At 44.7% G+C, this 12,378-nt stretch overlaps 1 protein-coding gene across 3 annotated transcripts in view; it reads right to left on the bottom strand.

The window, feature by feature from the left end:
• Nucleotides 1-12,378, bottom strand: part of WDR90 (WD repeat domain 90) — a 66,725-nt gene that overhangs the window by 35,743 nt on the left and 18,604 nt on the right. For all 3 annotated transcript variants that reach the window (XM_034420520.3, XM_034420519.3, XM_087878561.1), the window contains exons 14-19: nucleotides 10,093-10,150; nucleotides 8,082-8,200; nucleotides 6,728-6,889; nucleotides 5,571-5,701; nucleotides 2,479-2,595; nucleotides 732-967 (exon numbers count right to left, since the gene is read on the bottom strand). In XM_034420520.3, coding sequence (XP_034276411.2) covers nucleotides 732-967; nucleotides 2,479-2,595; nucleotides 5,571-5,701; nucleotides 6,728-6,889; nucleotides 8,082-8,200; nucleotides 10,093-10,150 — 823 coding nt within the window. The remainder of the gene's footprint in view (nucleotides 1-731; nucleotides 968-2,478; nucleotides 2,596-5,570; nucleotides 5,702-6,727; nucleotides 6,890-8,081; nucleotides 8,201-10,092; nucleotides 10,151-12,378) is intronic.

The raw sequence follows: 12,378 nt of genomic DNA on the forward strand, positions 1-12,378 counted from the left end.
TGCCATAAAGGGGCTGTCTTTCTTTAGAAGGCGGATCAACAGGGCTATGATCACGGTATCTTAGCTGTTTTGGACTTTCATTGACATCTCGATTTATACTGAAAGCAATTCATTTTGGTTGATGGGTGATTCAGCTAATATTTCACTAATGGATTGATTCACCCATCAATTTAACTGTTCGGTTGTACATACAGCTTCCATATAAAAGTTTACGGCACTGAAGAGATAAGTGCCAGAATAACAAAAGGGTATATCTAGTTTGATGAAAAGAAGGACTAGGGGAGACATGATAGCAGTGTTCCAATATCTCAGGGGCTGCCACAAAGAAACGGGAGTCAAGCTATTCTCCAAAGCACCTGAGGACAGGACAAGAAGCAATGGGTGGAAACTCATCAAGGAGAGAAGCAATTTAGAACTAAGGAGAAATTTCTTGACAGTCAGAACAATTAATCAATGGAACAATTTGCCTCCAGAAGTTGTGAATGCTCCAACACTAGAAGTTTTTAAGAAGAGATCGGACAACCACTTGTCTGAAATGGTAAAGGGTTTCATGCCAAAGCAGGGGGTTGGACTAGAAGACCTCCAAGGTCCCTTCCAACTCGGTTATTCTATTCTATTCTAACTTCCAAAAAGAAACATCTATTGTCAAAACAATGTTAATCTTTAAGGTGCCACAAAGGAGTGTGTGTATTTGTGTGTGTTTGTTCTGCTGAAAGAAGTTCCGAAATCACCTGCTGCATAGATTCGACATTCCAGATGCGAATGGTATTGTCTTCGGACACCGTCACCAGCTGTTTCTGGGAACTGTCCACTGAAAAGGCCAAGACCGTGCCCACATGAGATCTCATGATGGTGCTGTAATTCCTCGACTGGATGTCCAGGCAGCCCACGTTCCCAGTGGTGGTGGTGCACAAAACCTTCAGATTGTCTGGGCTGATTCGAACCGAACTCACTGGATTGTTGTGCTCTGGAAGAAAGATGCCAGCTTAGTCAGCATTCGGGTGACATGGTTAGATTCACCGGGCAAAGGGAACAGTGAGACATCTGGAGTTTATTGGTGATGATGCAAATAAGAAAAATGAGATGAAGTGAGATGAGATGAGGTGAGGTAGGATGGGACGGGATAAGATGGTAAGCAGTGGTGGGATTCAAAATTTTTTACTACTGGTTCTGTGGGCGTGGCATGGCTTGGTTGTCGTGGCAGGGGAAGGATACTGTAAAATCTCCATTCCCACCCCACTCCAGGGGAAGGATACTGCAAAATCCCCATTTCAGCTGGGACTCGGGAGGCAGAGAATAGACGGGGGCGGGGCCAGCCGGAAGTGGCCATATCAGCCATTAGCGGCAGTCAATGGTATTTGTGACACATTTTAAAATGTCCAGTTGACTGAGTTTCATTTTTAATGAATAAAAGAGAATAATAATAATTTTATTGTCATTGTGCGTGTATACACAGTATACCCATACAACGAAATTCACAACATCCAAAGATCAGGTCCAACACACATAACAATCCTCAAACACACTGTCAGATCCCTAAAAGTGATACTGCCATTCAGTTGGGAGAAGGGGGAGACTTGGATTCGATTTACTAGCATTGCTTGTGTCAACAGATATTTTAAAACCTATATCCTGGCACCAAAGAGCCCTGAGATCCCCTTAATGTTGAGGAATGTTTATGACAGCCATGTGGGCTGTTTCACTTTAAAGAATAAAGGAGAAACGATGTGAATACATACTTATTCGGTTCTCAGGGCAGCTGGTAAAAAAAAACATCCTCACACTTGTGTATTGGCTAAGATCTGCATTCTGACTTAAGGGAGGGGTCTCTATTGCTTTAATCCTACTTGTCTTGCCTAAGGGTATTCAGATGTTGCTTTGAATCCATTGCTGTTACTTCTGCTTAATAAAAGGGTCCTTTTGAAATACTACGTTTCAAGTGTTTTTACTTTCTTAAGTTGGGAGGAGAGGCAATCCTCACACACACACACACACACACACACACCACAAATTCCCCACCCCTAAACCACCCAAACATCGACACAACAGACCAAGTAATGGTCTGTGAATGTGAATCACTGTGAATGGTGTGGGAGTAGGAATGGATTTCCAGAGGAAAAACTGCAGACTACAGGAACAAGGAGTGCTAACTCAGGTGACTCTGAAGACACAGATAAACCTCCAAGTGCTTCAACGTCCCTCTAAAAGGATGCAAATGACCAGCTGTCTGCAAGGAGTATAAATCCTTCCACCCCACCACTATCCTGTCAGAACTGAAGAAGCTTCTCGGATGAGAAGGGAAACGTCTTCAAAGAAAAACCAGAAAGTCCAGTTGCCTCTTGAAAAAGCACCTTTGGGACACTCTCATAGGAGCAAGTGTATGTCCTCTGGTGTCATTTCTTACCTTTCCAGAGGCATCTCCAGTTGATCTCCTGAACGGAAGATCTACCTACTTTGTGATCTTTAAGCTCTACGTACCTGCCTCCAGGAAGACTTCTGAGAAGTCCAATGGCCACAGTCGCAGGTAGCCATCGTCCGAGGCAGTGGCACAGAAACTTGAAGAGAGGCAAATGCTGTTTAGGGATATCCCAGGGCCTGGAGGTGGGGGAAAAACAAACAAACCAGAAATCCAGGATGCTCTAAGACACAACAGCTGCCAGTGCTTGAATCTCCACCCCACCCCCACCACTCCATCTCTAATTGATCCTTGATATCTGAAGCCCTTTTTAGTTAAGACCCTGTCGGATAACATTCTACAACTACTCCAAAACAAAATCCCTTCTCTTCAATAAGTCTGTAAGAAAGAGACTTCAGGGTTCAGCCAAAGACCACTGTTCTCTTTTTTGACCCAAGAACTGATGACGCTTCTGCCTCCGCTAAGAAGCCATCCGAGCCTAGGAAAATACAGCCCAATTTAAAACAGAATTTCTTTTTCAGGATCCCACCAGTTAATAGCATTGCCAACGTTGTAAATTCCGTATCTCCAATATGACACCCATGAGTACCAGTGGTCTGATGATTTATTTTATTTCATGACTGTGATCATGATTTATCACTTATAGCTTTTATGTACACTGAGACCATATGCACCGAAGACAAATTTCAATCACACTTGGCCAATAAAGAATCCAATCCTATCCCATCCCATCCCATCCCATCCCATCCCATTCTTCATTCCAATATTCTATTCTATTCTATTCTGTTCTGTTCTGTTCTGTTCTGTTCTACTCTATTCTACTCTACTCTACTCTAGTCTATTTCTATTCTATTCTGAAAAATACATAGTCCTTGACTATTTGTTTAGTGACCATTCAAAGTTACGACAGCAGTAAAAAAAGAGACTTATGACTGTTTTTCACACCTAAGACTTTTTGTTCTGCCCCAGCTACGGACCCCAAAGAACGCAGCACACATAAAGTCCGTACAAACCTTAGTTTACTAATTAAGGACTACTAATGAGCTTTCTTAGTAGTTGTTCGCACACAGGTAGTTTAAATCAGTCTTTTCTGAACAAGGGCTGTTAATTTAACTTCATTAACAGTGACAAGAATCCAAAGAATAATAACTCAATTCTGAGGCACAGTATTTCAGATAACCGTAATCTTACTGTGGTTGGCAGAATGCCCAGAAGCAATTTGCAGGAAAACTGACAAGAGAGAAACGAGCCGAATCAAACGTTTCTGGAATCAAGATGCGAAGGAATATGAATGAAGTTGTTTCCTGCAAATTGCCTCAGTCGTCATCCTTCCTTAAATAGGCTAAGGGAGTGGCCAATTAGCCCCAAGCCTTACTCTCGAGGAGACCTCCTCCTGAGGAGCCACTCCTGCCTTTTGGCAGCTCTGTGTGCCCGTGCATCGAGAAGAGGCTCCTCCTCTTCTTCCTCTTCAGTTAAGGGAACTTCTGGAGGTTCTGAAGGCCCTGGCTGAATCCCCGCACATCTTCTCCAGCCTCCTCATTGTCCAACTCGAGCGCCAGCAGCACAGGCTGCTGGCGCAGCACCACATCAGCCTCCTCGCTGTCGGAATCAGCTACACAGATTCTGTGTAGAAACACAGGTCGCTGACGGGCCACAACACTTTTGCAGCATCCCCCTTCTGCATTCTGCCCCATTCAGGTTCTTGGCAACTGGCTCGCATTTATGACACATTTATGATGGTTGCAGTGTCCCGGGGTAACGTGATCCCCTTTTGCGACCTTCTGACAAGCAAAGTCAACAGGGAAGCCAGATTTACGTAATAACAGTGTTGCTAACTGTCCAACTGCAGCGATTCTCTTAACAACGGTGGCAGGAAAGGTCACAAAATGGAGCAAAGCTCACTTAACAACTGTCTCACTTAGCAACAGAAATGCTGGGTTCAAACGTGGCCGTAAGTCGAGGACTACTCTATTAGCTAATATTCTGCAAAGGGAGGTGTCAGCCTTGAGTGTAAATTCGTTTTTCAAAAACTGTTTATCCTCTGGAGATATTTTTAGATGTTCTTCTGGGCTCCTCTAAATCAAATTACTCATATTTTTTTTTACAGAAGGCCAACAGTAAAAAAAAAGCTCCATCTGAAGACTGTGTTTTGTTTGGAAAAGTACCCTTTTGTTGTTGTTAGTTGTGAAGTCGTGTCCGACCCATCGTGACCCCATGGATAACGTTCCTCCAGGCCTTCCTGTCCTCTACCATCCTCTGGAGTCCATTTAAACTCACGCCGACTGCTTCAGTGACTCCATCCAGCCACCTCGTTCTCTGCCTTCCCCTTCTTCTTTTCCCCTCAATCGTTCCCAGCATTCGGCTCTTCTCCAGGGAGTCCTTCCTTCTCATTAGGTGGCCAAAGTATTTGAGTTTCCTCTTCAAGATCTGGCCTTCTAAAGAGCAGTCAGGGTTGATCTCCTCTAGGACTGACTGGTTGGATCACCCTGCAGTCCAAGGGACTCGCAGGAGTCTCCTTCAGCACCAGAGTTCAAAGGCCTCAATTCTTTGGCTCCAGCCTTCCTTATGGTCCAACTTTCACAGCCATACATTGCAACTGCAAAAACTACAGCCTTGACTATATGCACTTTTGCTGGCAGGGTGATGTCTCTGCGTTTTAGAATGCTGTCTAGATTTGCCATAGCTTTCCCGCCCAGGAGCAAGCGTCTTTTAATTTCTTGGTTGCAGTCCCCATTTACGGTGATCTTGGAGCCCAGGAAAATAAAATCTGTCACTACCTCCATTTCTTCCCCATCTATTTGCCTAAAGTACCCTTAATGCCCGTCAAAAATGTAAGTTAAGAGGGTAGAGACTTAATGAGAGTATCCAATGACACACCCATACGAGTCTAACACGTTCACTGGCCTCCCAAAGTTACAGATTCAGATACAGATTAATAGAGTTGGAAGGGACCTTGTAGGTCATCTAGTCCAACCCCCCGCCCAGGCAGGACACCCTGCACGATTTCTGACAGATGGCAGTCCAGTCTCTTCTTGAAAACTTCCAGTGATGAAGCTCCCACAACTTCTGAAGAGTTAGGATTAGAAAAGGGTTAAATTAGAAATGGCTGTGATAACTGAGCGCCTGAAAGGTTCCCAGAAGCACAAGCTCATACCTGAATTAAAAGCTTGCTTCTCCCGCTGAGAAACGGGTCCCGTCTCCAAGGGCAGAAGGCGACGGACATTTTTGACAGTGACATTCTTGTAGTCAATTTCTAAAACGTGCCCACTTCTGCTGCAAACAAACCTAGGGAGGGAAGGAAGGAAGGAAGAAAGGGAGGGAGGGAGGGATGGTTTTAATGCTTAAATCAGTTCTCGCTTGTGGCTATTGTGTCACCACTAGGTCACTCTGATAACGGAGGTGAAAAAATAATTTTTCCGTAAATAGACATTGCATTATATAAACCAATGTCAAGATCCCTATGGAACTAGGTTATGGAGCAACATCCTATACTTCCCTGCTAAAAGAGGCAGGAGAAAAAAAGAGGAAAAAAAACCTGTGTAGATTTCCTTGCTGAAACAATTGTCCTTGCTGAAATAATTAAGTGTAAAACTAACTTTACTTTTAGAATAGAATAGAATAACAGAGTTGGAAGGGACCTTGGAGGTCTTCTAGTCCAACTCCCTGCTTAGGCAGGAAACCCTATAGCATTTCAGACAAATGGTTGTCAAATCTCTTCTCAAAAACTTCCAGTGTTGGAACATTGACAACTTCTGGAAGCAAGTTGTTCCACTGATTAATTGTTCTAACTGTCAGGAAATTTCTCCTTAGTTCTAGGTTGCTTCTCTCCTTGATTAATTTCCACCCATTGTTTCCTGTCCTGCCCTCAGATGCTTTGAAGAATAGCTTAACTCCCTCTTCTTTGTGGCAGCCCCTGAGATATTGGAACACTGCTGTCATGTCTCCCCTAATCCTTCTTTTCATTACACTAGATATACCCTTTTGTTATTCTGGCACTTATCTCTTCAGTGCCAGAAACTTTTATATGGAAGCTGTATGTACAACCCAACAGTTAAATTGATAGGTGAATCAATCCATTAGTGAAATATTAGCTGAATCACCCGTCAACCAAAATGAGTTACTTTCAGCATAAATCGAGATGTCAATCAAAGTCCAAAACAACCTCCAGCAAAGGCAGGAATGAATCTTAACGTCCTTGCTAAGATATCAGGATCACAGTCCTGTTGATCCGCCTTCTAAAGAAAGACAGCCAGAAGCTGCCTTGAAACATCATTCTTTGTCTTAGCAGAAGAAAGGAAAACAGTTTCTCACAGCGTCCGGTCCTCGGGCTCACGCTGGGTGGAGTGGCCGACCTCAAAGGCCAGGTCTGTGAACTCCAGAGAACGGTATTCGCCCAAATTCACGGGGCAGGAACGCAAAGCCCCGCTTTGGATCCGCCACAGCCTCACATTGTCACGGCCACACGATACCATCCTGTGGTAAGAGAAGTCAGGGTACAGGATGAGAAAGGATTGTTCCTTCGTGTCTTGAGGGAGGGAGGGAGGGAGGGAGGGAGGAAAGGAAGGAAGGAAGGAGGAAATTGAGATGATATGGGAGGGAGAAAAGAAGGGGAGGTTGTGGCCCGCTGGCGGCCAGTGCAACTGGCAGCAGATTCGGACAGTGAGGAGGTTGGGGAGGAACTTGGGCCAGTCCTGGGAGCTGGGGAAAGCTCGAACGAGGGCTCTGCATCGGAGGCAGAGAGGGAGCCAAGGCCATCTGATAATTATGTGCAGCCTCCGGAGTCTGACATCAGCGAGGCAGAACAGCGGGAGCCTGTTCCCAGTGTGTGCATGCAGACGACAAGAACAATTAAGAAAACAGGGTCAACTTGGGAGTAAGGCTTGGAGATGATTGGCCCCTTCCATAAGACATAACAGAAGAGCGAACGAGACGTGAGCTTTTGCAGGAAACAATTTAGTTCATCTGGCCGGTTCAAGATTTGAAAATTCTGTTTGGGACTCTGTGCCAAGTTTGGTCCTGCCCTGAGTCTGGAAATTAGCTCTCTGGCAGCATTCCACGTGAGATTGGTGGGTGTTGATAACCTTCCCCGAAAGACTGTTTATCAAGCCTTGCGGACGGTAAATGAAAGTAATTTACAGTCATATAAAAAAAGAAGTTTTGCGGAACCAAGATTGTGCTTTATACTTTCTAAGGAAGCCTAGGTCAGAACAGGGGAGGGCTGGAAGGAAGGAAGGAAGGAAGGAAGGAAGGAAGGAAGGAAGGAAGGAAGGAAGGAAGGAAGGAAAAGAAAGAATAGGAGGGAGGGAGGGAACTTTATCTAGCACAGCTTTCCAGCTTGGATGTCAATCTGAATTCACATAAGCATAGTAGTCGTGATATACAACTTTCCCTTCCTTCCCTCTTGAGTCACTCTGGTTTGCTGTTTGGCCTGGACTCAGCATCTTGATGCTGATCAGTTTCCGATGAAAGACTCCTTCAATAGCTCCACCAGCTACGATGCAACACAGTGCGTAAGAAAAGGCTCAGAGAGTAAATAACAGGCTGGCTTCTGTGGCCTGTACATATAAGCAACTCGGTTTCCTGAAGAGCTGATTCGAAGACTCTTTTGCAAGCTCTCCTTGCAAGGATGGCCGTTTAGCCCCAAGAAGAACAAGCGGTTCTTTACCTGGTATCGTCAAAAAAGGCAATCTTGAAGGCCCGAATGTCCACATCTGTGTGAGCTTTGGCCAGCATGACCACTTCTCCTCCACGATTCACCTGCATGGTGTTCCACACCACCACCAACTGCCAAGAGAGCACGGAACAACTAGAGTGATCTTTCCTTGACTGGACAAGCCTGATCAAATCTACCACTGAAATCCTTCTACAACGCCCAAATTCATTCTTCTTTAACCAAGCTCAGAATTAAGGGTTTTAAAGAAATATCTTAGCTCGGAACTTTCAAGGAAAGAAGGGTGGACTGAGGACATCTCGGCAAAGAGCTGGCAAAGACCAAAGGACCACTGAGTAAACCGGTTCTTTGGAACCTCTCTGGATAAGGAGAGGATGAGATTGCCCACATATGCTCTGGGCGGCTGCTCCCCTTAAGGAGACCGCGGGACAGCAATTGTCTGTCTAACAAAGGGTAAATGCCTGGCTATGGTGACAAGTCAATACTTGGATTCTTCCTGGTTTGTCAATGGAGAGAAGATTCGGGATCTTCACAGCTGATTCAAAGTAATGCAAACTTACCGTGTTTCCACGAAAATACGACCTACCCTGAAAGTAAAGTCCTAGCTTGATTTTTACACGTGTGCCCAATATAAGACCTACCCCCCAAAATAAGACCTAATTAAGACCCCACCCACTCCAGGGTGCACGGGTAAAAATTAAGCCTTGCCTGCCTTGCTGGCTGCAGGGTGGGGATGGAGGGGTGGAGCTGCCCTACTACTTACCTTTGGACAGTTGCAGCCAGGTCTCATATACCCCATCATCTGCCTTGCTGGCCCATTTCTTCTGCAGCCAGAAAGGCAGGCAAGGCTTTCCTAAAGGCCTCTGCAGCCGATAACAGAGCTCCGGATTGATCGGCTGCAGAGGCCTTCAGGAAAGCCTTGCCGGCCACAGAAGAAGTTCCTGAAAGCCTCTAACAGCAAAAAGGAGGCCGGGGGCGACGCGCGCAAGAGAGGTGAGTCAGTGGACAACATCCCCCAGAAATAAGATCTGGTGCCTTTTTTGGTAGCAAAAAAAAATATAAGACAGGGTCTTATTTTCGGGAAAACACAGGTACGATATTTTGAATGCTGCTCTAAACCCTAAAAATGAAAAGGAACACTGGGATCTGAAAAAACAGAAATGAATTAGCTGCAAAGTAGTGCCATTTTAGAATATTTTGATGGGGATAGGAGTCTTGTGGTTCCATCAGTGCTGGAAAGCTAAATTCAGATGAAGTAATACTGTCAGTACATTAGTTGAGTAATGAAACATCTGCAAGAAAACAACCAAACTCAGAGACCATCAAGGATCCTGCAGTTTAAACCTGAGCTATAAATGTTGTTAATCAGAAAAAATAGCATCTTGGAGCAACTGTATCTATAGGCAATCTAACGTATGAAAAGATGGCATCAAGATATCAGCACTTGGACAGCTCCATCTCTGTCCAGAGCAAATACAGAAAGGAAAGCAACTCTAATAATTTTGAAAAAATTCTACTGGAATCAAGGTTCTGCCTGGGAAGAGATCTTCAGCCATGAGAAATCTAGTGTGTTTTGATCTCTGGGAAGAAGTAGATGGGATGAAGAATACATGACCAGGATTCCGTTCCTCCACTCCAGAACCAATTATGCATCTTCCTTGACTTTAGTTGACACCAACTGACAGTTAAATCAATTCACAAACCAGTTAACTATGAGCAAGTCACAAATCAAGTCACTAAAAGCACAAATCATAAAAAATACTCAACCGCTTTGGCACAGAGAGGGAATCTTTTTCGGCCCTCAACGTTGTTTCCCAAGTCCTCAACCACCATACAAACCATGTCTGGGAACTGGGAAAGGCTAGAGATACCTCTGCAGATCCTGGGAGCTATAGATGTCCCATAGAGATCTTTGAGGTAACATTATAAAAGAAGTAAGTGAGTGAAGTGAGGAAAACCCTCAATACCTTCTTATGTTCTACAAACAAAATGCCAATTTACTTACCGTCTTCCCGCGTTTGTCCTTCCCGGTGCCACAAAGGACATTTCCACTGTATGAAAAACTGGGGAGAAAAATGCCAAGTAGAGTCCATCATTTTTACTTAAGTAAAAATAAGCTACTGATGGGTGTTATAGCTTAAGAATTGGAGAAGCCACTGCCTGTCAGGACAGATAATGGAGATGTAGGCAGGCAGAGAATTTGATCTGTCGAAAGATCATTGAGTTTCCTCTTCCAAGGAAACTCAATGCAGACCATTCAATGAATTCTTCACCACCAAATCTAGAACTCATTCATTCATTGATTCATTCACTGATTCATGGTTTCTTTTATTGTCTATGTATGCAGCCAGGCCTTCGAAATTGCAGTGGCTTGCAACAACATACTAAAACACAATAAAATGTCCCCCAGTAAATAAAAACAACAAAATACAAGAAGAGCCATTAAAGGATCTTGGGGTCTTGCGTAAAAACAGGATGGAACAACTGATGATCTCCTTTTACCGGTCCACAATAGAAAGCATCCTCACTTATTGCATCATGGTATGGCACGCTGATCTGACAGCCGCGGATAGAAAAACATTACAGAGGGTGGTGAGCACAGCCCAAAACATCTTGGGCTGCCCCCTGATATCACTACATGAGATCGCTAGGGCTCGCTGCCTTAGAAGAGTGAGGAAAATCCTCAGGGACGACTCTCACCCCGGTCACCACTTCTTTATCCTCCTACCATCGGGAAGGAGATCTAGAAGCATAGCCAGCCGCACAAACAGGCTGAAGAACAGTTTTTATCTGTGGGCTGTCAGACTCCTGAATGAGAAATAGCATCATAACTACGTAGTACGATGGACTTGCAGGCCGGCGCAACGTGTAACATGTTCACACTGGTGCAATAGGACTGGGGGTTTTGTTAACATGATTTATTGGGTTAGGGATTTTCTGTCTTCACTGTGAATTGTATTGTGTTGGGGGCAGTGGTGAAATGTAAAATTGGTTACTACCGGTTCTGTGGGCGTGGTTTGGTAGGGGGCTTAATGTGACTGGGTGGGTGTGGCCAACTTTTTTTTTTTTTTTTTACTTTTAAAAGCATTTTTTCTACAATCTCTTCGGACGAAGAGGTTGTAGAAAAAATGCTTTTAAAAATTAAAAAAAAAAGGCTCTGATGATCGCGTGACTCAGCTGGGCAGGAGGGGGGGGGCAGCGATTTTTGCTACCTGTTCTCCGAACCACCCACCGCCATCGCTACCGGATCAGGCGATCCAGTCCGAACCGGGAGCATTTCACCCCTGGTTGGGGGGGTTGCACTGAGGGAGTTCCACCAATCTCATTGTACCTATGTTGTGCACTGACAATGAGGATTTGAATTGAATTAACATGATAGCTAATAACAGGTAAAGAAATCAGAAAGTCCAGTTGCCTTTAAAATAAAAGCACCTTTGGGACAACCATGATCTGGATGAATAAGAACCTCCATAGACAACATATTAAAAAAAAAAAACAACTTTGTGTAAAAATGGCAAATGTTCATTCTCCAAGAGCCATATTTGGTTTTCAAAAGCTTCCAAAGGGCACTCACACAGAGGCCAAACTAATATCTATTGGAAGGCTGTTCCATGATAAAAAAAGCCACACTTGGTATCCTCAGCCCCCTCAACACTGTTGTGACCCGCCGGCGGCCAGCAGAGCTGGCAGCAAAGTCAGACAGTGAGGAGGTTCGGGAGGCACATGGGCCAGTCCTGGAGTCTGGGAAAGGCTCGGATGAGGGCTTTGTGTTGGAGGCAGAGGGGGAGCTAGAAAGTGTTGTGACCCAGGCCCAAGTAGGTATTATCAGACACAAACAGTTCCAAAACAGACTTTATTAGAACAGCTGAAAATTAACTCATTCTCAGCGTAGTCCAAACTACCAAATTAAAACAAATTCTTCATAACACAAATTCTTCAGTCTTATCACCGACCTTGGTATAATTAGGCAAACTGCCAAAGCTTCTCTTGGCAAAAGTTCAGAAGCAGAAGACCCCGACCAGAGATAAGTGCAACAAGACAAGAACAAGTCTATCAACGTTGTTTTCCGACAAAGAGCCCAAGAACCTTTGCTGGTCTTTTAAGCCCTATGGGAGGGGCCAATCATCTCTTGGCCCTACTCCCGAGTCGTCCTCTTTGCTGTAGCTGCTCTTGCCTTCTGGCAGCTCTTCTCATACGCACACTAGGAACAGGCTCCTCCTGTTCCTCTGCCTCTCTACTATCAGCCTCTGGAGGCTCTGGAGTCTGCACATCACTCCTAATGACCCTGGCC

This window comes from Pantherophis guttatus, chromosome 14 (assembly GCF_059756535.1).
Source record: "Pantherophis guttatus breed Tessera chromosome 14, ASM5975653v1, whole genome shotgun sequence".
Classification (NCBI taxonomy): Eukaryota; Metazoa; Chordata; class Lepidosauria; order Squamata; family Colubridae; genus Pantherophis; species Pantherophis guttatus.